Here is a 27,773-nt window from a genome sequence, read left to right as displayed (position 1 = left end):
GCCCCAGATGTGCCCCAGATGTGCCCCAGATGTGCGAGGCGCTCCTGGGGGCTCGGCTTTGGCCCCGGGGTCGCCGCGCGCCCCCTGGCGGCGGGGCGGGAGCCCGTGCGGAGCCACGCCCCCGCCGGGCTGCAGCTGAGTGACAGCCCATGTAGCCAATGGGCGACCCCGAGCCACCGCCCGCCGCGGCAGGCGGGACTTCCGGCGCGGGCGCGGATCGCACGGAGCGCGCTATGGCGTCGGCCTAGGCCGCCCGGGGACCGCGGGACCGCGGGCGGCAGGTGAGCGCGGGGCGGGTCCCGCGGGCCGCAGGTGAGCATTGTGGCGGGTCCGCTAGGCTCCCTGGGCGCTCCGGCCGTGCGGCGGCTGAGCACTTAAGGGCCTGGCGCTCCATTGCGTAGTGCTTATTCGCCTCCACCCTTGGAGTGGCGAGGCGGGGCTCGGTTCCGTGGGCGGATTAGGCCCAGCCGGGGCTGAGCCCGGCTGGAGCGGCCGCGGTCCTGCGACTTCCCGGGACTGCGGGAGGGAGATGTGCAAAGCGGAGCGGAGACCTCTGGCGAGCTCCCCGCGCGTCGCTTTTGGCCCGGTGAAAGCTCGACCCCTGGTCGCGCTGTTCGCTTCTGCCGGGTGTGTGGTTCTTGACACTGGCTGTGCTGCGAGGTGCTGCTTGGGCTTGCACGATGAGCAGCGTGGAGTCTGACTGGCGGAAAGTTGTAAAAACGTTAAAATTAATTGAGAGGAATTGTTCCTGCATCTTAACAGGTGTGAATGGTGATCTTTGCGTGCGTCTGTGTCCAGTTTTGTGTCAGATCTGAGGTGGAGATTATGTCATTAATGATACGATGGCATCAAAATGCAAGAATTCAGATATGGGGGGAATAGAGGATAGGAATGAAAATTACTCGTATTAGTTGTCTAGTTTTTCTTCATCCTTTGCTTGTGAGATTTTTGGAAGGTGCAGCCAAATCGACCAAAATATTTGGAATTTGTCACAAAGTTTCTATATGTTCATATTTTTTTGGTGATCACTGTAAGATTTATAACCTCACTTGGATTTGAAATAATAGAATTTAGGTTTGTTTCATACCGATGTACAAGTTATTTTTTTTTCAGGAGTGGGAGTGGGACTTTCATTAAGAGAGTTAAAATGTAAACATAACGTTGTGCGAACATGGAATTGCTTTGTGTTGTACTGTGCTTTGAAACACATTTTGAGTGGATTGGGATACAAATATTTGCAAATTTCATATTTAGGTGTAGTTTCTGAACCTTGATCTGTGAATATTTGCCAAAAGCTGTGAAAGTGTAGCACCTTTGTGACCTCTATCTTAAACATGCTTAGTGTGTTTACTGCAGGGGTGTCTTGCTGCTCGTAACTGTGCTGGTCCAGCACACCCCAAGTTTTCCTCTCCTCATTTCTGTCCTGTTCAGCCTCGTGACAGAGGGATGCAGCACCACAGGCATAGTTCAGTTTGTTAATTCTAGCATGGAGAGTGAGAAGAAATGTTGGAAGTTATTTAAGGACGACTTTGTCTATACACGCTGGTAAATCAGGTGTAAAGTGCGGAAGATTACTGCAGTCAGGTTTAACTTGTTTTGTTTGGTTTACAATATAGCTCTTTTCCACACACCTGCATTTCTGTGTGCTCTGAGCTGCTTCCCTCAGCTGAGAGAGTCATGCTGTCCAAAGAGCCATGGAATTTCAGGAATTGTAAGGCTTTTTGGCTTGCATTTGAGGCATAAGATCCTGAGCAGAGATTTTGTATGTAACTTTGACAGGGACAAGTGCACTGTGTATACATCTTGTTTACAAGGACCACTTTAATTCTCGTGTTTTCTAACCTTGCTTAATACTCTTTTACTGCTTTTTTCTGTGCTGAATTTACTGTATTGGTTAAAGTGCTGTGATAACTTCAAGTGTATTGTTGTTTCTGTCAGTAAAAATGGCTGTATGTTTGAAACAATGGTTCTCTTATCCTTCCTGTTTCACTGATGTTCTCTTTTTTAGGGTAGGGTGATGAGAGAGGTTGATAAATCCTAATTTAGTAATAAGAGTTCATTAGTTTTGTAATTTTTGTAACTCACTACCATTTTTTTCCTGTGAGTGTAACTTCATTTCTGTGATCCAGTTGAAAGTTTCACAAAGCATTATATGTCTGATTCTGACCAAGTTAGAATAATGAGAACGGTTTTTGAAAATATCAGTTGTTTTCTCCAAATAGTAATAATAAATTCTAATTACCTTCATGTTAGGTTAAATCAAGTGTATCTCTCTGGTATTTGCTTTAATTAACCTAGAGAACCTCATGTCATGGGACTATGCTTTTTGCTTGAAAAACCAATGGAGGATAGGTCAGAAGGACAGGAATTCTTAGGTGTTTCTTGGTTGCGAAAAAGGAAGTAGTAGTGTTGGCTGTGATGTGTCAGTTAAGTCAGCAGGTTTCAGAAGAAATATCTACAGTCAAATGAAAACAAATTTGCATGAAACCATTTATATAAGAATCCACAGTTTGGAGATTTTCAACAAAAAATTGTTTCAACAAGTATTTTGGATGACCTAATTGAGTTTTTTGTCAAGTGCTTTAAATTACTCCAGTAAAAGAAGTTAGAGGAGATCCAGATGTTCAGATAATTATATTATAAAGTGCATACTGTCCACTTTTAAAACTTGTCTGTTAATTATTTTAATTTTTATAGCTGTGTTGGACCCAGAAATGGACCCATTCTATTGTTTTGTGTTCTGACTATTTTATGTAATTTCCAGTAATTTCTTACTTTGAGACTGGTAGAATCTCTAGAGAGACTTAGAGATCTGTGGACCATACAATTCTCTTATATTCAGGAGTGAAAGTGGTTAGATTTCCTGCTGAATGTTGCACTTTCTTGGTTCTTGTTTCATACTCATGAGTATGAGGTGTGTTGGGTCACATATAATTAAATTCTGAATGTTGGGTTCTCTAACTTGATCGTGTGTAGATGTGTGCTTTTATCAAGGGCATAAGATACTTTGTGCTTTTGTGTGTTCTTAAGAGGTTTCCTGCCCACAGTCGTGTTGTAGCTAAGCCTCAGTGAAATCTGAAGTTCTTCCAAGTTGGTATCACATTGCTTTTGCAAGTGTATTTTTGGAATACATATTTTTAGTGGAATTGTTGAAGGTACATCAGGAATTTTGCTGATTTGGATTTATGCTGGAAGAAGGGAAGTTTAAAATGAAGTGGCTAAGGATGATTACTATAGTGTGAATGACCATCCCTTTGTTCCCCTTGCATTGCTTTATGGTGCCTAAAGCCTTTTGAAGTCTTGCTCTTACAATTTTTTAAGTTTATGCAGGCTGTTACTCCCATGGAGGGACATTCTTCTAGCAAAAGGAACTTCTAAAATAATCATAACTTTAAGATTGCTTGTTTCTCAAAGGTATAGATTGAAGAACATTTTGCATACTTCCTCAGCAGAAAAGTTCTAAGTGACTAAGAGTTCTGTAAAATGACACAGAAAAGTGTTTGTTATGTGCCTTGACTCTGATTCTTTTTTTGCAGGTATTGAATAAATATGCTGTTGTCAATAGGAATGCTGATGTTGTCTGCCACTCAGATATACACTATTGTGACTGTACAGTTATTTGCCTTCCTGAATCTTTTACCTGTGGAGGCAGACATTTTAGCAGTAAGTATAATAATATTTTTCTACATGGATGAAATCTCTATAAAATGGAATAATCTCTTCAGCTATTCTATTAAGAATCAGTTAATACAATAAATGCTATAGCAGATTGCTTGGAATGGAACTGCCATAACAGTTTACTTCAATAAACAATAAATTGTATATTTTCAAGTGAGTTTATGGATGGTATGTGCTCAGGTACTGTGATGGTGAAAGCACCTAATTCCCTTAGTCATTTACAAAGTTCCATTCTGACCAGATGTCATTTAGCATGTTATAACCCTGTTAATTCCATTCTTTGGTTTAGACAGCAGGTTAAGTTTTGGTGATGGGTGCTGTTTTGGAGGGTTACTGGATTTAAGTAATCTTCTGTGACTAATGTAATTTATTAATGTGGGTGGGGGGCCTTGTCAATAATGGGTTTTTTTACACCTAAACACAGTTTTAAAATAGCTGAAAATATCTGCTATCATAAAGGAAAATAATAAACAGTATAATGAACATAGATAAGTGGTAAAAGCTGTTGTTGTGCCGCTTATTACCACTTTGATATATTGTGGCCTTTTAAGGGGGAAGTTATAAAATGTCTTTGTAGGATAGAGCTTATGCTACTGAGATAATTAAACCTAATTACTGTAGCCTCCTTCTTGTTCCAGTGATATGGAGAGAGTTGTTAATGTCATATCAGTTTTGGAGAAGAGAGTGACAAACTCTCAGACACAAATTTTAAATTAAAAATACTTAAAAGTTTTTTGTGATAAAGCAGGGTTGATGAATACTAAAGTATGGCATTTGGATTTTCAGGTTGTCACTATTCTATAAATACTTTCAGTAGAAAAAAATATAAAGAATCAATGCAGACATACATTGCTTAATTATGGCACTGAGATCACCATTTTATTGTGAAATTTTAGGCTTTTTACTATAAACATGATTTCCCTTTGACCCCTTTTGCTCTGTCACCAAGCCTGTGCTTCCTCTTTTCACAAAAACCTAATTCTTTCTTGCTTCTTCCTCTTTTAGAAAAGTTATTTAAAAGAAACAACCCATCCCAACCTCAAATAAGAAAAATAGGGCACTTTGGAAGTTTAGTTTGATTTTTTTTTCTATTTAAGCTTTGTGTGTAGTATTCTAAAATAATTCCATATAAAAATGAAGCATCTTTTATTCTTGGATATTTGGAAGTTGCAGATTTATTCTGAGAATATCTAGAAGTAAGAAATGACGTGATGAACTAGATACTAAACTGCTACACAAAGGAGCCAGTGGAATGCTTAAAAGATGCTCAGAAGAGGGAATATTTGCACTGTGACATGGAATTGCTGGTGTACAGATCACAGTCTTGAGAGATTTTACCATTTAATGATTACCCATTTTTTAGCAAAACTGGCCAAAGTTTTGGGTTTACCAAGGAAAGAAATTCTTCTTTTCCCTTTTAATTTAGGAGCGGTTTTATGCTTCTGTGTTCTCATATAGTTGCAGCCTTAAAGGATCATGTCTGTGTAAAGTGCTGTTTAGGTGCATGTGAGACAGGATTGGTTATTTTTTTTGAAAGGGGTAAAAAGAAATAGGTTTGTGTCAAACTCCTGGCTTAAGCTGGGGCTTGTCAAGTGATTAAAGGGCAAACTGACAGTAGCCTGAGCTCAGGACGTTTAGAAGAAGGTGGATGGAGGAAGGTGGTGCACTGGTGCTCTCTGTGGTGGAAGGTCAGGAGGAGAGATTGTGTGGGGCACATTGGTTACACAGAACAAAGAAGCTTCCTTGAAATTTGGCTCCATTCCTACCTGTTTTCCCTCAAAGTCTGTGGGAAGAAAGCGCCTTCCCAGCATTGCTCCTTTGGAAGGGTTCACATAAGTCATGGCAGTGTTTTTCTCTGAGCTATAGACAGAGCAACCCTGTCTAAGCCTGTCTGGTAGGAAACATCCCTCCAAAGCAAACACGATCCATGCTTGGCTGTTCTGTGTGACAGATGTGATGAATAGTTTAATTGAACAACCGATGCACATTCAAGTCTGTTAACTGTAGAGTTAACAACTTTTGTAGGAAACTCTCTTTTTTAAATGAAAAAAATATGCCATATGTACACAGCACTTTTTTCTGTATGAATTCTGTGTTGGTCAGGCATTTTATACAGCCAGAGAAGAGGAACAAAGAAAGGGGAAGCAAAGCTTGCACAGATTTAAGGTCTTTTACAATATTCCTCTGTTTTAAAATGAAAGCTCATAGTTATTATCAAAACAAAACAGTAGAGATACTTTTCAGCTACTAATCGGAATGTACAGCAGGGAATTGGGAGGGGATAGCATATGGAGGCTATTCTTTATCTACAGTAAAACACCTCTTAAAAGCTGTTTTTCCCTGTACACGAATTAAAACATCCAAACCACTACCAAGGGCAAAACATCCACCACTACCATACAACAAAAACTCTACATCCAAACATCCCAGCTCTTCATATTTTTATTTGCTAGGTTTGTTTGAAGTTTCTGTTCTGCACAAATGATGGTATTTGAATTTTAGACAGTAGAAAGAAAGATTTACTGTAGAAATAGTTCAACAAAATATCTATTACTTTATTGTATTGACAGCTAGATAAGAAAAGAATGATGTCAACGTGTGAGCAGAAGACAGGTGGAATAAGCAATTTTGTGATTTCATTGACATAGTCACAAGATGTCCTATGTCTGATAAATATTTTAATCTATAAAAATACATAGTGATGTTTGGTTTAGTTTATACTTGTTAACTATTTCTGTCTTGTTGCAAACCTAATTTTTTTTTAAATGTATTTCTCTTAGTATAACCTTGAAAATGGAACCCGGACTTTTGATGATTTACCTGCTAGATTTGGCTATAGACTTCCAGCAGAAGGCTTGAAGGTAAAAAAAAAAAATATATATATATATATTGTGCCAGTTTAAGCTGGGCTGGAGTTTGTTTTTTTTCCCAGTGCCTGGTGTGGGGCTGTGGTTTGGATTTGCGTAGAACCCAGCTGATAATTCAGAGATGGTTTTGTTATTGCTGGCATAGCCAAGGCCTTTTGGGTTCCTCCTGCTGGTGAGGAAGTTGGGAGTGCGTGGCAGGCTGGGAGAAGACACAGCCAGGACAGAGGACCCAAAATGATCAAAGGGATATTCCAGACCGTGTGACATCATGCTCAGTGTATAAAGTGTATAAAGGGGAAGGAAGAGAAAGGGAGGGGGACTTTTGAGTACGGTGTTTGTCTTCCCAAGTCACTGCTGTGTGTGATGGGACCCCGCCCTCCTGGAGGTGGCTGAACACCTGCCTGCCTCTGGAGGAAGTGAATTCATTCTTTGTTTTCCTTGGCGCGCGTGTGTGGCTTTTGCTTTTCTTATTAACCTGTCTTTGTCTCAACCCACAAGTTCTTCATTTCCTACCCCTGCAGTTCCCTCCCTGATCCTGCTGGTGGGGGAGTGAGTGAGTGGCTGCGTGGGGCTTGAGGGCTGGATGGGGTAAAACCCCCACAATCCTTTTTGGCACCCAATGTGGGGCACAGAGGGTTCGAGATAAAAGCAGATTTGATTGGGAAGTGCTAGATCAAATTTGAATGTTGAGTGTATTTAAAGAGAACTGAATATGCTGAATGTTTCCTCTGTAAGCTAAAAAAAGGTAAAAATGAAAGGAATGTAGTACTAAGGAAAAATAAAGACAGAAATTATTAATCAACTGCTCAAACAAAACAAATGTGCAAAAGATATGATGTTGCCTGTGAATAGGCAAATTCTTCTCATAAGAAGAGAATTTTGGTAATCTTTGTCTGCTTAAGGAGAATTTGCTGAGGTTTTTAACAAATAAATAAAAAATAGGAAAATAATGGAAATCTAAGAGAAGGTTGGTAGACCACTGTTTTCTGTGTTTGGTGGCAAGACTGATACATGATGTCATTTACCTTGCACTGGACTCAGCAGATGCCAGACTTAATTTTGTCTGATTCAATTTTTTGAAAAACATTTGGAAGATTCACTGTCTCTGTACAGTCCTGCACTGAGAAGACCTTTCACACTGTGAAGGGTGGAGCAGCAAGAGAGATTATTTCCTTTTGTGTGGCCCAGGTTAAGTATGCTGAGTAAAGCAACTGTAGCTCAGTTTTTTGGGAAGTTACAACTGTTGTCTGTTTGCTACTCTTGTTGCATTGCTCAAGCAGCAGAATGGAGAAACTCGGGGGCTGCAGCTCTGCTGTGGTGCATGTGCACTATGCCTGGTGCTGGGATTGAGGGCGGGGATTGTGATTGATCCCTTTCCTTACATGGTTTCATTTCAATTGCAGTCCACACCCCATAGCAGGTGACACATTCTCCCAGTGTGTCCCTTAAAGTGTGGGTTGCAGTCATGCTCTTTTATTTTACTCTGTATCAATAAGTGTGGAAAATGCAGATACACATATACTTACCTGTTAGACTGTCTTTACTTCTTGAAATAGCATCATGTTGGGGTAGAGATGCTGGGCCGTGACTTGAAAACTGGTCATAATAATACCAGGAGAAGGCACTAGGAAGTGCTAATCTATTGAATTAGCAAAAAATATGCATGTGTCTCTATTTTTTTTTAATTTTCTTATTCCCATTTTCATTGACATGGAAAAACATATAAATATTATACCATATGAAATTTTAAAATTCACCTAGTGTTAGAGAAGGCAGAAGATGTGAAGGTTTGCAAATGTTAATGGAACTGGAAAGGGAAAAACTGTATTGACTTCATGCGAAATAATTAATATGCAAAAACTGTCCAAGATGGATGTGGCCATGGGAGTACAGGTTAGGCTTTACCATTATTTTGCATTGGGTTAGAAATTCTGAAGACCCAATGTCTTCTGAAATACAGCAGCAAGAATGTTTTGTATAGCAGGATAATTACTTTTCATGTCTTTAGTGTGGTCAGTATGTTCACTTGGAACGCAGGAAGACGTGTAGGTGGACTGAGGGAAGTTAACTGAAGAGAGATTAAGTTGAAAGTAAAATGGGAAGGAACTGTGAGAGGTTAAATATATGCATCTTCCTTAGACAGCAATGATAAGGCACATTCTGCTCTTTCTGGCTTCTTCTGAGGTGTACAGACATACTGGTGGCAGTAGTAAGTGGTGTGAAGGCTTTTATTTCTTTTATCTCTGTAATATATAAGACAGAGGAGGTAGAAAGTAAATAATTTTAAAATAGATTACGTATGGTGATGTTAATGCTGTGAACTGGTGTTTAAGTACTTAGAAAAGTACTTAAAAGCCAGATGAATATCCAGTTTAGTTCTAGTCTTTGCATTCTCTGAGGGAGTTTGTTGCTGAGATTATGCAGCTGATTTCCTTTTGGTGTGCTGTGCCGAGTTCAACACCAAGGGGCACGCTCTCTCTTTCTGACTGCCTTGCCTGAGGTGCTCTGCGGTGACAGGAACTGTTTGTTCCCTTTATAGTCACTTCCCTACAAGCCACTGTCAGTAAGTTTGTTCATTTTGGATAAAATGTATTTTGTGTTCCACTCCAGCAATTGAAACACTTGTCCATGAGAATGGAGGTTGTGTCTGGCCATCCAGGCAGTTTAGGGCTTGTGGGAAGTTCAGGCTTCCATAATTTTTTATACTGTGGAAGTGGCTACATGGAATCAGTCGTGTGGCAGTGATTTGTTTGTCTTGCCATCCCCTTTGAACAGTGTATGAGGGTTTATGACTGAGATGTGTATGCTTTTACAGCTTAGAATTCTTATACAAAAATTTAGGCAGACCACCTTCCAAATTCTGGGCGGGGGGAGTTTGTATCACATCCCATGGAGACCAGGAATAGCCCATGTGAGCAGGGAGTTGTATTCCTGTTACTTCTGTCTGTAAGCCTGTATGGCCCCAAAAACTGGCTCTGCAGCATTGTTAACGTTGCAGTGTTGAGAGCAGCCACTGCACAAAAAAAAAGAAGCTGGTGATAAGGAAGAAGGGTGGCTTACTCTTTAATTCCATGTTGCCCTTTTAATCCCAAAGGGTAATGAAGTACTGCAAAAATTCCTGTAAATCAGGAATTTCTGTGCAATGTCCCTCAAGCAGGCTTCATTTCCATGCCCAGTGGGTGTTGTCATGGGGAGATGATTTGTTAAAGCTATGTAGTTGTTTATTGACTATATTGAGAATCAGAGGGTAATTAAGTGATTTACCCAAGTAGTGAGCCAATTTCATACACCAGAAATAGATATAAGGAGCTTTGTTTCTGACCTTTTTAACTGTTAGACAGCTCTGTGTCTTAATTAAGGTAGCTGTCATCACGTGTGTAGAAATGGAGTTTTAGACCTGACTATTATATTAAAACTTTTTCTTTGCATTAAGATTTTAATTACTTGTTTAAAATGCTACAAATTGTTACAATAGGATGAAAATAGTATACTCCTTCAGTGCTTGTGATTTAGATTTATTAGTATGCAAGTTGTAAAACACAATCTGTTAGATTCTATAGTAAGTGGCTACAGACTGCCAGCAGAAGGCCACAATCTCAGCCACCTAAAAACAACTCAGGTTGCTTCAAAGTTGATATTGCCAGAGCTTCCTCCTTCCTGAAGCTTTCAGCTGTAGCTCATTGGGTGATGTTTGATTACCATAGCAAACCAACTGTTTTATATGCTAGGTCAGTGCTGGGGTCACACATGGAACTTTGCTTGTGTTCTGTTGTTAATTGGCAAGTGCTGAGTTTGTGTTTGTGGTTCTTAGGCCATTGTACTTCTGTTTTCTTGATTAGTCTCCATATGCCTTAGACTAATAGTTGCACTATATTAATGTAGCATATGCCATCTTTTTTCTTGAATTACACTGTAATGTGTCCTAAACTAGGACACACTTCAGAGAATGAGTATGATGGAATTAGAAAAACTGTGTTTTCTTTTAAACTTCCTAATTCTTAATAGACATAAAAATTCTGATTAATTAAAATATGTGGTCAGGGAAGTAGCAGGAATCTTACTATGATATAGATCTGAGCTGATAATAAGAATTTGTTTAGCTATTGTATGAAAATATGCAGAATTTTTTCCATATACTTGACTACCAATCCTTTTGTTAAAGAGAAATGAAGCTTCTTTTTCTGCTCCTGTTTTCTAGGGATTTCTGATAAATTCCAAACCAGAGAATGCATGCGAGCCTATAGCCCCACCTCCGCTGAGAGACAACTCCTCTGGTGCTTTTATTGTGTTAATCCGAAGGCTGGAGTGCAACTTCGATGTCAAGGTAAGATTTCATTTCCCCACACCCTCTGTTTCAAAGAGTTTACTGGTGCTTCAGAAAAATTTCTATAGCTAATGGTGGAATAGATACTGATTTGAAGGGGAGGGAGAATTTTCTTGTCTCCAGACAGATAAAGCAGAGCTCACCAAGTCCAGCCAATGACCTACCTGTGACTAAACACCACTATGTCAACTACACCAGAGCACTGAGTGCCATGTCGAATCTTTTGTTAAGCACCTCCAGGGATGGAGACCCTACCATCTCCAATGTTTTATCACCCTTTCTGTGAAGAAATTCTTCCTGATGTCCAACCTGAACTTCCCTGGTACAGCTTAAGACTATGTCCCCTTGTCTTACTGATGGTTGCCTGGGACAAGAGCCCTACCCCCACCTGGCTGCACCCTCCTGTTGGAGTTGTAGAGTGTGAGAAGGTCACCCTTGAACCTTCTTTTCTCCAGGTTGACCCCCACCCAAGCTCCCTCAGCCACTCCTTGTGCTTCAGACCCTTCCCCAGCTCCATTCCCTTCTCTAGACATGCTCCAGCCACTTGATAATTAAGGTGCCTTCCAACCCTTAACATTCTGTGGTTTTAAAAATACAAAATTAGAATGATTGGTGTTTGACTATGGTTTTCTTGAAAATTAACCTCATACAATGGGGCACCTAAAGATGTCTTAAGGAAAACGGGGCTCTTCAGTTTGTTGTTGAGCTTTGTGAACTAAAAGGAGATTCAAATGTATTTGCTTTTGCTGCTATGTGGTAGGTTCAGTTATGTGGTGATTGAAACATATAAATTCTGTGTTTACTGTGGATTCCACCTGCAGAGACAGGTTCACTGCATGTAAACTGCCTGCACATCAGACTCGGGAATGGCACATAGTCTGTCCTGGGAATCCTGCCACCGTGTGTGCATATGGCTCAGTGGGAAAAGAAAGCGGGGCAAATGGCTACTGGCTTTTTTTTCATGTCTGCTTTGTCTGTCTAATTGTTGTCTATACACTGTCGGGACAGTATTTCTTCTGGAGACATGGTCAAAGGAACAGGTCTGAAATTGGGAGATTTCTACATTGCCACTGAGGGATTTCCATAGTCAGTCCTTTAAGGATTATGTTGTGTTAGCTCTGTATGTAAGAATTTTTGGTTACCTTTTATATTTCGTATAATGTTGATAGAAAAGGGGGTTCCCACTCATTTCTTGAGTGTAAGAATATGATTTTGGTATGATTTTGGTTTGAATGGTGACACATGGTTTATAAGTGCAAATTATGTCCATATTAATCACTTTGTGAAAGTCCACCTTAACTCAGAAAGCACAGACAGGCTACTGTATTTGGAAGCAATAGTCTTTCCAGTAAGTATTTTGTGTGGCTTACAGGTCTTAAATGCCCAGAGAGCTGGATACAAGGCAGCTATAGTTCACAATGTTGATTCTGATGACCTCATAAGCATGGGATCCAACGACAGTAAGTACAGGTATCACTTCTTCTCTCCTGTTTGAATATCATTTCACCCACTGGAAACAGCAGCACCACCAAAAACCCCTCAAAACCTCAACAACAAAACCACCACCACAAACGAACAAAGACCAAAACCAAACTAAACAAAAAGCCTAGATAAACCCTCCTGCTTTTAAGATTTGATAACAGGAGATGTTTGCATAAGAACAAGTGAGTTGAGTTGTGCCTTCTCTGAATGTTTCTTTTGGTTTTCCTTCAAATTTTAGTTCAGGTGTTCTGGGCTAGATTTATATTACTGATGTGTAAAATAGCTGATGTGTTGTTAGTCAAGTAGAAATACACAAAAAGGAGAAAACACATATTTGGCAGGAAATCAAACTTTATGACATTTTAGTATTTAGAATCATAGAACCATTTAGGTTGGAAAAGACTTTAGATAATGAAGTTTATCCATGATAGTCATTCCAGTTTGTTGTTGTACTGTTGGTGGGTGCATCTTCCTATTCCTCTGGACAAATGTATTCTAGCATATCACGTGCACTTCTTTTCAGTTGGAAAAAGAGTATTTAGAGACCAGTGCACCATTTACTATTTGTTTCTTGTGTTAGCTGTTCCAATTTTAACCTTCATGGAGTGAATATGTTCAGAACATCTTGAAATCTAGTCAGAATGTTGGGTTTGTTCTGTGGTATGTGCTTTGTGTTGCTACTGCTTTCTTTGTGGCATTTCTTTATTTTGTTCAGTTTTCAACCTGTTCAAAATGGAATAAGAAAACAAATAAGAGGGAGAAAATTATTTTCCAGTGGAAATGCCATTGAGTAAACTAGGAATGAATTTTTACAAACTACATAGGAGCTGAGTAGCCTGGGCACTTAGGTGAAAGTGGGTTTAATGAATTCTCAACCCATGTGAATCTTATCTTCAGGTTTAACTGAGTAACCAAAACATAGAACAAGTCCACAACAAACACAAACCTCATAGTGTGAGCTGACATTCAGCCACATGTGCTTTTACCTTGGGGAACCTGACTTCTTTGAGGTGAAGTAAACTCACCTCAGAAATCTCAAAAATATTATTTTGAGCCTCAAATGTGAAGTATTAGGGGGAAAATCAATATAAAGTGAAGCTGAGGAGAAGGTTTTCTAGAATATGGGATTTATCTTTCGGTAAGTTTTCATTTATTACTGCCTTTACTGGTAAACAGCAAAGACAACAGTTCATCCAGTTTCTTAAGACTGAAATAAAGGTGTTAAAGGGACTTGTTAATTCTCTTCTTTCTTCTTTTTGACTATATCTAGCCACAGTTGTTTCCAGTATGTTTGTTTATGTTTGGGGTGAAAAGAAGGGAAGACAGATTAATTAAAACTTATAGAACCAGTTCACAAAATCATGTAAGTTGCCAGAAATTCTTGAAATCATTGGAATTATGTGACTTGCTTGAATCTGAGTGAAGAATGGTGTTCTGGTTAAAATTATGATCATACTTTGGTTTTAAGCTCCCTTTATTCCATTGGGAATTTTGATTTTTCTACCTGAAATAAATTCCCTAGAAATTGTGTAGGAAAAATAATAGTACTTATATGAAGTAAAGCTGTAACATGAATGTGCGTTGGTCTGGATGTCACTGTTAAAATGTCTTCCAGTTGTGATAGTCTCATAATGTTCAGGTCTTGTATCTTGAGTACCCATTGATTGTCCACGTAATAATAGTTTTATTTTCCTTCTTTTTTTTTAATACAGTTGAGGTTTTAAAGAAGATTGACATTCCTTCTGTCTTTATTGGTGAGATGTCAGCTAATTCGCTTAAAGAGGAGTTTACTTATGAAAAAGGGTAGGTTAACTCACATGCAGCTGTCTTATTCCTTGCATTAGATCATTGTCGCTTTTGACTATTTATGGTTTTAAAATAGGATGTTTTGATGACAGAGGTTATAGGTGTTTCAGGTGAAATTTTGTGCCTGAGAGCAACCTGTAAGGCTTTAGTGAATAAGAATGATTTCACTGTATCTTTTGATAGTCATGTTATATTTTTTCATTCTGCTGTCAAAGCAACTATGAGGTGGTTCTCCTTGTTTCTCTAGATTTGACTGAGGTCAGTAAATAGTTTTAACTCAAAAAATATTCTAAGAAACAGTGCTTTATCCTTTTATTTAATTAGCTTTATATTGTATGGGTAGGGACTGAATTTTCAATATTGTTGTGCACAGTTAGGATTCCTGTAGGGTGTGTTGTGTGACAATCTTTTGTTTTACTTTTTTTTTTAATTGTATTTGTTTTTCAACTTGTTCATTAAATTCTCATTAATTTAGAAAGTGTTATCTCTTCCTCCCCACAGTGGCCATGTTGTGTTAATCCCAGAGTTCAGTCTTCCTTTGGAATACTACTTAATTCCTTTCCTAATAATAGTAGGGATCTGTCTTATTCTCATCGTCATATTTATGGTAAGTTTCTTCTTTTAATAATATTTTTTTCTTTCAAATCATCAGGAAACTGAATGATTTGAAACACACTGAAGTTAAAGTAAGGTATAGAGTGGAGGAAGGGTGAAGCTAGGTGTACTGCACATGTACCATGCTTACCTGTAATCATTTAGTTTCTCAATAAACAAGCAGGTGCAGGGTTTTGTCAAAGGGATATCAGGAGCCTTTTGGATGTTCTCCCTGGCGTGTAACTGCTTATAGGAATTGTCCTCACTGCCACTCTTACACTCCACAAGTGCTTGCTTTCTGGCCCCATGCAGAGTGACCTTTCCTTGTGCTCTTGTACACCGAGAGCAGATCCTGCCTTACCACACTTACTGATTGTTGGAGCCCCTGCTCCAGGGTGCAGGGCTCAGTGTTCTCTACTGCACTTAGGTGTAGTTACGTGTGTGCAAGCACAGAGCATTGATCTCAGCACATGCATTGCCTCTAGGGGTTCTCAGCTGGGACATCTTTCCTTGAAATGGTAAGGTAGCATAACTACATATTTCAGGATATTTAGCATCCCAGTTTTTGTAATCTGTGCCCAATTTATTATTTTACCTTTTAATAAAAAGCAAGTAATGCGTCAACTGTTGTATAAACACTTACTTAAAATATTTTTCTGTATTAGTATTTTTTGCACTGCAAGTTACATATTTCATTGACAATCCTGTGCATGCTGGGCACAATTGCAATTGTAGCAGCTCTCTGAAAACAAAGCAGAACGATCACCTAAAGAAATTGAAGTTGATCCCAGGGAAGTTTCAGGTTGGATTTGGTCCTCATTCTTTTCTGAGTCAGTCCCAGCTTCTTTGAGACAATCATTTTTTTAACTAGGAGCTTCACATGAGACTCTTGATTGTCACTAAGGATCTGCATTACAGCAGAAAAACTTCCGTTTGTGCTTACAACTTGTTTATATTTGTATTTGTGGTGAAAGTCTGAAAGAACAGTTTAGATTCAAATATCCTTTGTTCATTTATTTGTTTGTCATCATATTTGGAAAAGAATGTCATACCACAGGTGCTAAATTTAGAAATTGAACAGAAATAGCATTAGAGACTACTCAGAAAATGGAAATATAATCTTTGTTACAGTTATTTAGAGAGCTTGGTACAACTAATGTTACTCGGTTATTTTTTTCAATGAGTTACCTTAGTATGGCATAGTACAACGTGTAACAATGACTCAAAGTAAACCCTTTACTCCCCAAACTACTACTTTAGATGATATGGAAACAGTTCTGATGAATGTGGGAATAATCCTCTAAAACAGCTGTAATAATCTAAATCTAAAGAAAAAGCGTTCAAACTTTCTGAATTGTGTTTTGTTCTGCAGTATGCTTCCTGCTTTTCACAGGCCTCGGTAGAGGATTGCAGCAGTGGCCATTTTTTTATGTAGTATACATACCTTTTTGTTTCCGCTCAAAAAAACTCTTCTGTATTCTCAGTTCCAAGGGCCATGTTCATGTAGAGTATCCTTTAGGCTTGTTTGGTTTCATCCTTGTGTTCAGACAAGGAAGAGGTTATTCTGTGTTAGCTGGGGTTCCCTTTTGACCAACTTACTGCAAAGCTTCATTAACCAAACCTTTTGTTGTTCTTTTATTTTGTAACTTACTGTTCATGTTATCTTGTCTGTTTTTAGATAACAAAATTTGTTCAGGACAGACACAGAGCAAGAAGGAATCGGCTTAGGAAGGATCAGCTTAAGAAACTTCCCATACATAAGTTTAAGAAAGGCAAGTTGATCATTCTTTGTCTAACCCTTTGGACATTATTGTTTTTAACACCAAAAACCTTGTAAATCAAAGAGGTATTAAGAGATAATTTTGAGTACACTTGAAATAGAAGAGTTTTGAGTGAAAGCGTACTTTGGCAAATATGGCTTGACCCTGTTCCCACTGAAATAGAGGAGTTCTAACACTTCTTTAATGTGACTCAGATTGTGGCTGAGCATTAAAACATTTCTTAAAACAAATCAGTGCAGAAATTGCATGAAAATTCTTCAATTCCCAATATTTATATTCCCAAGCAATATTGATTACGTGTATGTGTCAGGAGGGGCTGCTGCAAGTCCTTTAAAGTCAAACTAATTCTCAGTTATGTGCTGTAGGAGATGAATACGATGTGTGTGCCATCTGTCTGGATGAATATGAGGATGGAGACAAGCTCAGGATCCTTCCATGCTCTCATGGTAAGCAGCTGTATTTTAGGTTTGAATTTAGATTAAAACAGCTTTCCAAAACACTGTCCAAAACCTACAGCATATATGTTTAGTAAGTGATTTATAAAATTCCTTTTTGCTAATACGCAAGAATGAATGTACAAAGTGGGAAAAGTGAAAGCTTGCTTTCTCTTTTTTAAAAGCTAAAAAGCTAGCATTCCCACTTTTCATTTTTCCTTGGATGTACACATGAAAGAAAATCTGGGCTTGATGCTGTCCCCTGAATACCCATGTTTACTGTAATACTTCTACATTTCAAAAATAGGCCTTCACTATCCCTGAGACAAATAAACCACTAAACTTAATTAAGCTCCTGGTGACTTAGAGATGCAGCTGAAGGGATGGGTCTGTCCTGAGTCTGCAGCCATGCACACCACTGTCTGACTGCACTTGGAAGTCAGCTAGTGAAATATTTTCCCTGTGACAGTCTTTCTCAAGTCCAGCCCACTGCAGAGGTATTACTGCCTTCTATACACAGCCGGCATAGCAGGTGACAAGCTGAGCTTTTTAGAACCTCACTCATAAAACCAATTGCAAGCTAGGCTGACAAACAAGAGTTCTCAGAAGAGAAAGAACAAGTCCATGGCAGCTCTCCCAGTGGGGGACAACAGAGGGAACTTAAATTGACCACCACCACCCACCACCATCAGTTCATGTGGAGAACATGTTTCCAGTGTGCTTGACCAGGTATTAAGCATGGCATTGCTGGCCCGTGTAAATGCTAAGTAGAAGTCTCTCTTACTAAGAAGAACTGATTTTTTAATATAAGTAAGACAAATACTTTATTTTAAACACAGCCAGTCTAGTTGCAGTGCCAATTGCAGACGTCATTTAAGATCCACTAAATCATGTGGAAATGTCATGCAGTGATGAGGTGCTTTGATACATGTTAGTGTGGAGGTGAGAGGCAATGTGAGGATGGTGATGGTGGGCATGCCTGCTGCAAAGTGGCTGGAATTGCTCAAAAAGCTTTAAGGTTTGTCAGATGTGGCCTGTTGTACTACTGCTGTCATTTACTCAATAGAGAACACAGGCATTCATTGCATATACCCAAGTGACCGAGATCCTAAGCCATCAGGTGTTTTGTACAGGCTACGTGCCAAGAAATTTGGGACTAAAATTCTCTGTGAGCTACATTCTGAAATTCTCCTGTGTCACTGAACAGAAACATGTTTTAGCAGATTTCCCTGTCCTTTTCATTATTATAATGATGTCCCTGTATTTTGTTTTCTAACAGCATATCACTGCAAGTGTGTGGATCCGTGGCTGACTAAAACAAAGAAAACCTGTCCTGTGTGTAAGCAGAAAGTGGTCCCTTCCCAGGGGGACTCTGACTCGGAGACAGACAGCAGCCAAGAGGAGAATGAAGTGTCTGAGAACACTCCTCTGCTCAGACCTTTGGCCTCGGTCAGCACACAGTCTTTCGGGGCTCTGTCAGAGTCCCATTCCCATCAGAACATGACCGAGTCCTCGGAGTATGAGGAGGATGACAATGACAACGTTGATAGCAGTGATGCGGAAAATGGGATGAATGAAGAAAGTGTAGTGGTTCAGCTGCAGCCCAGTGAGGACAGGGAGTACAGAGTGGCAAACACTGTCTGAGACTACTAATGACCCATAGGTGTATGAACAAAAGGGTTCTTAAGGCTATTTACAAACCTTTGCATAGGGAATCTGTTTTAATCTGTAATCCATTTGGTTTGTTTGATAGGCACAGCAGTTCATGTAGTAGTACTCTGGTTAAATCATTACAGGTAGATTTATTTTTGATTCAGGTATTAAGTGACACATTCTGTTTTCTCAAAACCAACAGTTTTACTGGACTTCACTATGCTAATGAATAATGAGAATAGTTTGTATCAATAGAAATATAGCAGAAATGCTAAATGTCCCTTGTTGAAACGGGATTTCTCTGGAAATACTTTTATTTCCGTTTTGTAGCTACAACTGGGTCATCCTGAGAGCAATATTTATTACATGTAGATATGTGTTACCCCTTAGGCCCAACAAAAACTGTATTTGCATGTTTGTATAGTTTTCCTAAAAATTGTCACCACTGCTGAACGGAAAATGTAGAACAGATCAATATTCTATGTCCTGGTATGTCATAACAAAGCAGAAGAAATTCCACTTTTATTTCAAAGCAGTGATTCTAAATAATCTTTTGGAGTTTGCCGTGGTAGCTGAGTTTAAGCAGTTCCATTGAGCAATTCCCAGGATAAGGAAACTTAATCTGTGTTTAGTTTTGAGAAATTCACAAGGTCAGGTCCACCAAAAGCACACTAATTGTCCCTCCTTGCTACTGCTTCATCGTCTGGTTTCCAGTGAGGAGGTGGGAGTTGGGAGACAGCTGAGACAGAGGTTTTGTTCCACACAGAAAAAGAAGTTTAGGGTAAGTATTCTATTGATCCTTGGCTCATATACCTCTTACTAAGAGCATTTTATGCTGCATTACTCTGCTAAACTGTATATAAAAAATTGTTCTTTTCAAATACCTGATTTGAAAACAAGTGCTTACACCTGTCTCACAGAACTCAGTACTTACCAGTGTATCACAAAAGAAGGTAGATTCTATATAATACCTCTGTAACTATGTAGAAAGTAAAACCATGCATATACTCAAATGGAGATTTTTTATATGGCCTTGACTAAGGAAAGCTTGAAAGAATGTTAATAAACATGTTTTCCACTTTAAATATTGAAAGGAGTTTATTGAACTTTTGCATCACTTGAGACCTTGAGTAGTTGCCTCTGCTACTGAGGGTGAAGGTGCAGAACATGGAACTGTTGGGATCCCGAGCAGATGTTTCCTGCATCGTACTGTCAGTCACAGTACAAGGAGTTGCAGTGACTGGTGCAGGGATCTGAGCTATGCAGAAAACCTTCATTTTTGTTCACTTCTAGCTTGAGGAGTTTGGACTGGAGGAGTCTGTAGTTTGCGTGGGGAGTATGAAGGAGGACTAGGGTGCTCTGAACAATTCCTACCCAGCTGGTAGCACCTGCAGAGCCACAGCCCAGTGCTGGAACCCTGGACAGGTGATGGCAGGTGAGGTGGTCCCAGATGTGACTGGGACCTACCACTATGCAGCCACACACCCTGCAGTGCAGATCTGTTTCCTGGGCCTAGCTGAGAGCAGGGAAAGTTTATTTTGCACAGTGAGGCACAGTAGAAGGATAATAATGAAAGGGTGATTCATGTCCAAACCACTGCTGCCAGCAGCCATGGGGTAATGTCTGTGATAGTGGTATATTTTCACCAGGCAAAATTCCCCTTTAGCGTGGTTATGTCTAGGTGAGCCCAAATGGGAAAATGGTTTCTAAAAATGTCATTACTAAGATGAAAGATGTTTCTTAAAATAGGTCCCTGCTCTTGCTGTGAGTGTGCATGTTTATTCATTCATTATTGTATTCCAGGCTCTCTAAACTCTGAAGAATTCCAGAACCCTGAACTGACCTAAACTTTGTAATATGCTCTTATGTAATTGTAGTGCCTGCAATCAGTTGCAAACAGTTATGCTAGGAAAATTCACCAACAAATGCATTTGAAAAAGTAATTTGAACAACACCTAATTCTTAACCAAGGAGAATTACACATACACCTCAAGAAAGGGGCATTGGTCAGAAAGGAACAATAAGGAATGTGATGACAAGAACCAGATGTGTGCTACCAGCAGCTGCTTTGCCTCTGAGGTGCTGCTACAGTCAATTCCAGCCACTCTGGCCTTACCACAGAAGCAGCTTTGGGAATACAATACCCTCATCTTCCTAGCCAGGGAGAAACGAAGTTCCGCAGTCAGGTGAGTCCAACTTTGTGTTCAGACACTGAGCACAGCTTCAGGTGTGTTTTATGGGGGAAGCAGATTTGCATCCTCTGTACCAGTTACTATTGAACAAGAATTTTCTGTGTGCTCTGGGTGTGTTGTCTGCTCTAACTTTGGCACTGGACACGGACCCACTTGGCAGTGGGAGAATATGAGCACTATATATAGGAAAGTTTAAGTTAGACCCTGCTCTAGTGCCAAGCAGAGGAGCAGGTGCAGCTTGACACCAATGATGAAGGCATGGGGGAAGGAGGGGAGAACAAAGGTGTTTCCAGGTCCTGTTCAGAAGCGCCTGACTAGTTTGACAGCCTAGGAAGGAAGAGTCTTTCTACAGATTCATGTCTCATGATCTGCGCTCAGCTGTCCTCCCATCCCTCAAGCTCCAGGGTTCATCACATCCCTTTGGGCCTGTGTTTTTAGGAGCTCTCAGCAGATGTAACACATACAGGTGCAATTAAAGTAATGGAGACCTTCTCTGGGTGAGGGGTGCACATTCCCACCCTGGCTGTACTGACCTGGGCAGGCCACCACAGACTCCTTTGCCAGGTCCAAAGTGAAGTCGCCTTCAGCTTGTTTCAGAAATGGTATACTCAGAGGGCAGGAGAACCCTGCACCAGAGAGCTGGATGAGAAATCATCTCCTAATTTGAGATCTACCCCAAAGACTGCCTGGCTTTTGACTGAAGTCACATTATCACACTAATCATACCATACTACTGCTGTCCTGCAAAACTTAAAACTACTTAGACCTCCTGGCCAGCCAGGCACTGAAGGGCCTCACTCTGATTTCCTGGGTGTGGGTCAAAGAATTACCAACAGTCTGGTTTTGTTTGGTTGGAATAAATTTATTTCATCTGTCTGTAAACAAGGTGTTTTTAATAGTTATGGCATTTTTTGAAATGCATATTAAATCAGATGAGTTAGACTGTATCCCAGATGTAACAAAGTGCAGGGAAAGAAATGGACAAATCAGCAACAAGAATTTGTTTAAATCTGTACATTATCCACAAGGCCCAACAATAGAAGCAAATACTAGAATGTCCCTAAGGTAGTGCCAGTCAAAAGAAACCCTCGGAGTCAGTTAAAATCCATCTCACAATAGCAACAGTTCATTTTTTTTTTTTTTTAACAATAGTATGGCACAGAATACATATTAAAAAATTCATCACAAGACAGCCAAGTCAGTTATTCCAACCACTACCATCTCCCATTTATTCTTTAGTATACAGAGTTCTGCAGTTCTTGCAATGGACATACAGGTCAGAACCGTGCCTGAACTGAGTTTGGTTACAGACATTTCAGATGACTCGTGCACAAGGCAGCTCACTCCATCATTTCTGCAGCAAGGGTGTGACAGGCCAGATGAAGACTTTTTAAATTTGAAATGGTATTTTGACAGTTTAGCTTACAAACTACCAACCTTCATCCAAACAGTAGCTTCAGAGCAGCCAAACTCTGCACCACTGAATGATCTGGCAGAAAGACTGAAGCCAGTCTGAGCTCCCAGGGTAGCTGAAGGTGGCAGTTTTCCACAATGACATTGCAGTTTCATATTAAAAAACAAAAACACTCCCCACCCCCCGACCCCCAAGCTGCAAATTAAAATTGGTCCTATGAGAAACTGAAACCGACACACTCCAGCTGGTTATACCAGGCTAGCTAATGGCCACGGTGGCAGCCTTGCACAAGTCAACTACAGAACAGGAGCTGGCAAAAAAAAAAAAAAAAAAAAGTGCCTGAGCTATTGTAATGATGGAATGTCTAGGGAGTCCCTAGGATGGTGGTTTAAGGTCATGGGAGGAAGTACATCTGGTACCCTTTCATAGTTTTGTGATTGCACTTGTTAAGCAGTACAACCTTCAGACAACATTAAGAAAAAGTAAGAGACTTCAGCCCACAGTGAAGTGCAATGACAAAACTAATGTGACATTAATAGCTTCTGAGTGGCAAATTGGTTAAACAAACCAGGCACTATAAAAATGGGTGTAAGCAAACACACGGGTTTAAAAAACGGAAACAAAGAGAGGGACAGAAGTGAAGATATGCACGTACTTTTTTCCTCCCAATCGTGCTCTGTGAAAGGAAGACTAGTGAGCTGTGACTTGCTCAAAGTGCTGAAGAGGCATTGATCAAATTAGATTGTACAATCGGCACCTTGTTTAGTATCTCAGTTGGTTTAGTTGTCAATATCACACTAATTGCTAAGACGAAGCAGAGCCTACACTTGGCATGTTCCCCTCCCAAGTTTCAAGTTAACATGCATATCATCGTCATGGTGGTGCCAGACGGGCTCAGTTACCTACAGTGGTTACAGAGATGAACAAGGGGGAACTGGAGTTATGACAGTAGGAAATGGGTAAATAAAAAACCACAAACTACCATCTACAGTCTGGTAGCACTGAGCACAAGCGGGTGGTGGTGCAGACAGCTGCTAGGTGGATGGGGAGAGGCTGCTCAGACATCAGACCTCCTCAGGTATAAAGCCAGTTCATATGCTTTCTTGTTGAGTGTCCCTCCATGGACACCTTCCTTTCCCATGACTATAACCAATGCTGGAGTACACAAGGAAACAAAACAGAAATGAAAAGAATTAAAGGGAAAAAAAAAAACAAAACACCTTTCCCCACCAACAAAGGGATACAAAGGAGACACAGGTTCATACCCCATCACCCTGCATTGCTAGTAAAGTTTCCAGAATGTAAGGTTTAAAGCTCACCGCCAGGAAAGTTTAATAGCAATCTTCCCCTAATACTTAACAGTCTGCCTAACAACTAGAACCCAGAGTCTCTCAAGTATTTTGCCATTGAGTATGCCTTCTTATTCAATCCGCCTCCATGGACCCCTTCTTTGCCCATTACAAAGACCAAGACTGAAAGAGAAAAGAAAAAAAGTTTTAAAAAGAGTGTGTTAGACATGTAAATAATGCAAGTTTTAGGCAGTGCAATAAACACACTCAAATTCAAGATTTAGTATTTGGGTATTAAGCTAGTTTAACAGTTTTGTTAAAACACAGATGTAGACAGGGCTGGCAGAAGGCACAAGTTATCCTCAGGGATTTTTATCTAAGTGCGGAAGTTTTTAAGGGCTCACTGCTAAGAAAAATACCACCAGCTATCAAAAAAAAGCATTACAGTGCCTCTCACCATCAGTCATCACCCAGCAAGGAAATGCTGGTGGCAGTTTGAACACCTGTGGGGGCAGGGGTGCAGTGTGTGCACAAGTGTGCCTGGAGAGTGGCAGAAGAAAATCCCCATGATCTGTGCTGTAGCAGTCACTGCTGGTACAGGAACCAGAGTAACTGCTCTGATGCTGGTAAAAAACCCCAAAGGGTGAGTTGGGCTGAGACTTCCCATGCAATAACACAACTATAAACCACACTTTTTACTTAAGACAAAACACGGGGACAATTGTCATGCTGAGGCTCTCCCCACTCCCCAATTCCAGCAAGATGTCCCAGATGATCTGGTGAAAGGAACACTGGAGGCTCACCAGCAACAGCCCCTGTGAGCTGCCATCAGATGTCCCTCAGCAGGGAGGGGGACACAGCGAGCACTGGGCTGCCGCAGGCCAGGGACTGTTTGCCAGGCTGGGAATGCTGCAGCCAGTCCACCAACACATGATCATACATCGGGGCCTCAAACTGTGCCATGTAAGATTTAGGTTGGATATTAGGAAAACTTCTTCACCAAATGGGTTGTCCAGCCCTGGCACAGCTGCCCTGGGCAGTGGCCGAGTCCCCATCCCTGGAGGGATTTAAAAGCCATGTGGTTGTGGCACTTGAGGATATGCATCAGTGGTGGCCTAGGCAGCACCGGGAGAAGGGGTGGACTCCATGATCTTGGAGGGCTTTTCCAACCTTAATGACTCTATGATTCTATCTACATAGCAATTTGCTCATAAAAGCTTAAGACAGTTCTGACTGGAATTTCACAAGTCAGAACTCTGCTTGTTTCACTTCAGCGCTGCCAACCCTCTTCCTGCATGCCTGCCCTGGTCTTTACCTACAGATACCTGCTCTGCCTTTGGTTTTACACCTATAAGCCAAAACCTTGTCACCCATGAACCTGTTCCACAGCCAGCCCAAAAATGCTAGTCCAGCTGTTCCCAGCATAAGGCACACCACTCCCAGGCAATATTTCATATCCCAGATGAGTGGCTGCCCCAGAATAGGTTTTACTGGAAGTTAAATGAAGAGCACAAGGAGCAAGTATATGAGCACAAAGCACATTTCTTGGTGGTACCAAACTGGATGGGCTTTTTCTGCCAGGACAGACTTCAGCAGTCTCAATAGGAAGTGCAAGAAGAGTTAGTGTAGAACTTTTTAAGTAGGAGCAGCTCATACATGAGATTCACATCTTTGCAGAATAAACTCTCCATCAAGCAATTGACAATGAGAATGCTGCAGTCACTTCCTGTCATTAACAGACCACTCCTGAGCTTCAGGTATCAAGTGATGGAACACCAGCTAAGCCTGCTTGGAGCTGCAGCTTGCTTTTTCCTGCTTGTCAGAGACCTGTTAACTATTGCACAACCTGGTGCTGGGCCGGGAGGCAGGATGGGGAATGGGGATGAGCATAATCAGTCAGAACTCAGCTAGAGCACTGCCATCTATCCCCTTCTATCACTTCCCAACGTAAGCCATTAAATACAGGAGTTTGATTTTCTTAATAGCTGGAGTCTGTGCTTAGGGTCACATTCCTAATTTAGCAATCTGAAGGTAGAAAAAAGGCTGCTTACCTCGTCCAGCTCTGCCTACAGCAACATTATATGTCGGCTCACCACCTTGACTCTTTGTCCTGATGTCCATTGTGCAGTCACCATCGACATACAGGCTATCTCTGATCACAGAGCACTTCTTTGCACCAAGGGTCAGACCATTGGTGAAGAAACCCTCTCGGTCTTTTCCTACAATCATATCTATTTCTCCTGGCTGTCAAAGGAAAGAATTCAGAGTTAACACGGCAGGGTATATTGCTGTAATTTCTATTTAGAACCGGTCCCGTCTCTCGTGGAGAGGCCGAGGCCGTGATTTCCCCTCGCTCCCCGCAGGAAGTGCTCCAGAACACAGGGCTTTGTTAGGCGCAGTCTGCGCTGCTCCGCGGTCGCTGCGCGCGGGGGAGCCTCTGCCTCGGCGATTCCGGCCCCGAGCCCGTTAAACGGCGCGGGGCGTTTGTCGGAGACCGACCCCGGGCTGGCGCGGACTCTGTCCGCACCTGTCCCTGGAGATCAGCCCGGGGCCTGCCCGCACCCGCGGCATCAGCCCGGCTCCGGCCCGCCCGCGGGGCCCGGGCTGCTCCCGCCGCTGCGGCCCCTCGGCCTTCCCCTGGGGAAGGGCCTCGTGCCCGGAGCTCGGGGGCGCGGCGGGCCCGGCCGCACCGCGGCGGCCGCAAAGTGCAGCGTCACGGCGGGCCCGGCCCCCCGACCGCGGCCCAGGCGGCCCCGCTCCGCCTCGGCCGGGCCCGGCCCCGCGGCGCCCGGGGCGGGGCCGCGTGCGGCCGGGGGAGCCGCGCCGGTGGCCTCGCACGGGCCTTCTCTCGGGGCGGCGGGGCCGCGGAGCCGGGCGGGCCGGGGGCGCGGGCGGGCAGGGCGGGGGAGCATCAATGGCAGAGCGCCATCTTGGCGGAGAAAACATGGAGCCGGCGGCGCGACGGCGTTCGAGCCGCCTTCCTCCGCCCGCCCGCCCGCCCTCCCCGCACCGGGCCCGCCGCCCGCACCCCCCGCCCTGGGCCGGCCGCCGCCCCCGCCCGCGGGACCGACCCCGCGCCGCTCCCGACGCGCACAAAAAGGCGGCGCGGGCGGCCGGGCCCGCGCCCCCCGCCCGCAAGGTACCCCCGTCCCCCCGCCGCGGCCCCTCGCCCCGGCTCCCGGCCGCGCTCCCGCCGGCCGCGCTCCCGCCGGTCCCGCTCACCGTGATGCTCTGGAAGATGCCGCCGGCCGTGGCTGCCCAGACGTACTTGGCGTCGCAGTAGCCCACAATGGCGGCCTCCTGGCAGCAGCCATCGCACATCAGGTTGTCCACGTAGCTCTGCCAGCCGGCCATGATCGCGGGGCGGCGGGCGAGGGCGTGCGGGCAGCGGGCGGGCCGGGGGCGCGGGGCGGGCGGCGGTCCCGGCGGGGCGGCGGCGGAGCGGACCGAGCGCTGCGGCGGCGGCGGCGCGGCCCAGCCCAGCCCTGCGCTGCCGCGCCGGGGGCGGGGGGAGGAGGGGCGCGGCCGGCACCGCCCCCGCGGCCGGGGGGAGCGGGCCGGGGAGCGGGGCGGGAACCGGGGCGGGACCGGGGCCGGAGCCGGGACCGAGACCGATGCCCGGTGCTCGATGCCCGGGACTCGATGTCCGGGCCCGGGGCCGCTCGGCCGCTGGACGTTGGTGCGGGCAGTCCCGGGAGTGCTGCGGGCGGCCGGCCCGGCCCGGCTCGGCTCGGCTGGGCCCGGAGGAATCGCGGAGCGGGCTGTGCGGGGTCCGGCTCGGACCGCACGGGGCGGAGGCGCGGCGGGGCCGGACATCCCGTGCGGCCGTCCCGGTGCCCCGCCGGAGGCCGGGAGCGGCCGGGATCGGTGAGTAGCGGCGCCCTCCAGGCCGGGCCGAGCTGGGCTGTCCGGACGCGGCTCCCGGGGCTCAGGGAACGGCGCTGCCTGGGCGGGCCCGGGGGAGCCCGCAGGGGTCACGGCTGCGGCAGAGCGGGGACCGCTCCCGTGCACAGAAGCTCCGGCCCCCGGCAGTCGCTGCATCTGTGTTGTTTCTATAATCTCACATCTGCCGCCGCGCCCGTGCCCTTCATCCTCCCGGACCTCACGGTCCCTGTCTCACACACCAGCATCTGCTACATTTTATTTCCACGAGGGGTTGTAACTGGCGATTTTGGGGTTTATTGTTCCAGGTTCCACCGAGTCTCTATTGCAATAATTTAGTTCCACATTCCTTTACAACACCCGAGGCTGGTGCCACT

General features: G+C 43.2%; 2 protein-coding genes and 1 long non-coding RNA gene across 8 annotated transcripts in view; 2 read left to right on the top strand and 1 right to left on the bottom strand.

Annotated features, from left to right (window-relative positions):
- The first annotated feature begins 176 nt into the window (after positions 1-176).
- On the top strand, positions 177-19,704 carry RNF13 (ring finger protein 13). 3 transcript variants are annotated; one of them, XM_005525157.3, is made up of 10 exons: positions 177-281; positions 3,537-3,663; positions 6,459-6,539; positions 10,744-10,869; positions 12,242-12,329; positions 14,064-14,154; positions 14,659-14,764; positions 16,430-16,523; positions 16,898-16,978; positions 18,246-19,704. In XM_005525157.3, exons 2-10 carry the CDS (start codon positions 3,550-3,552, stop codon positions 18,608-18,610), a joined length of 1,146 nt encoding a protein of 381 aa, XP_005525214.1. In that variant the 5' UTR covers positions 177-281; positions 3,537-3,549; the 3' UTR covers positions 18,611-19,704. The 3 variants fall into 3 exon arrangements, with proteins under 3 accessions (XP_005525214.1, XP_014109924.1, XP_014109925.1); XM_014254449.2 differs by having other exon boundaries at positions 188-312; XM_014254450.2 differs by lacking the exon at positions 177-281 and adding an exon at positions 642-762.
- A 1,948-nt stretch (positions 19,705-21,652) lies between these two features.
- Positions 21,653-26,937, bottom strand: PFN2 (profilin 2). Of its 2 annotated transcripts, none has more exons than XM_014254417.2 (3): positions 26,737-26,937; positions 25,566-25,758; positions 21,653-23,380 (listed from the first exon to the last, which is right to left on the bottom strand). In XM_014254417.2, the coding sequence occupies exons 1-3, from the start codon at positions 26,866-26,868 to the stop codon at positions 23,283-23,285; spliced, it is 423 nt and encodes a 140-aa protein (XP_014109892.1). In that variant the 5' UTR covers positions 26,869-26,937; the 3' UTR covers positions 21,653-23,282. The 2 variants fall into 2 exon arrangements, with proteins under 2 accessions (XP_014109892.1, XP_005525213.1); XM_005525156.2 differs by lacking the exon at positions 21,653-23,380 and adding an exon at positions 23,528-23,697 and having other exon boundaries at positions 26,737-26,932.
- Positions 26,938-27,167: 230 nt separating this feature from the next.
- LOC102113125 (uncharacterized) overlaps positions 27,168-27,773 on the top strand; it is a 38,088-nt gene continuing 37,482 nt past the window's right edge. Inside the window, exon 1 of one of the 3 annotated variants that reach the window (XR_015773470.1) lies at positions 27,168-27,381. This is a non-coding gene — a long non-coding RNA (uncharacterized LOC102113125). The remainder of the gene's footprint in view (positions 27,382-27,773) is intronic. The other 2 variants (XR_001331605.2, XR_015773468.1) reach the window with 2 other exon arrangements.

Source organism: Pseudopodoces humilis, chromosome 11, assembly GCF_049639895.1.
Source record: "Pseudopodoces humilis isolate 2021_Gansu_Grassland_sample_001 chromosome 11, ASM4963989v1, whole genome shotgun sequence".
Classification (NCBI taxonomy): Eukaryota; Metazoa; Chordata; class Aves; order Passeriformes; family Paridae; genus Pseudopodoces; species Pseudopodoces humilis.
The sequence above is the reverse complement of the archived record's forward strand: the minus strand, read 5'-3'. Positions and strand labels throughout refer to the sequence as shown.

Coding starts and splice junctions, on each gene's coding strand:
- RNF13 (XM_005525157.3), top strand. CDS start 3,550: ATGCTGTTGTCAATAGGAATGCTGATGTTGTCTGCCACTCAGATATAC. Junction 14,765..16,429: donor TTCTCATCGTCATATTTATG/GTAAGTTTCTTC, acceptor GTCTGTTTTTAG/ATAACAAAATTTGTTCAGGA. Junction 16,524..16,897: donor CATACATAAGTTTAAGAAAG/GCAAGTTGATCA, acceptor TATGTGCTGTAG/GAGATGAATACGATGTGTGT.
- PFN2 (XM_014254417.2), bottom strand. CDS start 26,868: ATGGCCGGCTGGCAGAGCTACGTGGACAACCTGATGTGCGATGGCTGC. Junction 25,759..26,736: donor GCATCTTCCAGAGCATCACG/GTGAGCGGGACC, acceptor TTCCTTTGACAG/CCAGGAGAAATAGATATGAT. Junction 23,381..25,565: donor TGTAGGCAGAGCTGGACGAG/GTAAGCAGCCTT, acceptor TGTGTACTCCAG/CATTGGTTATAGTCATGGGA.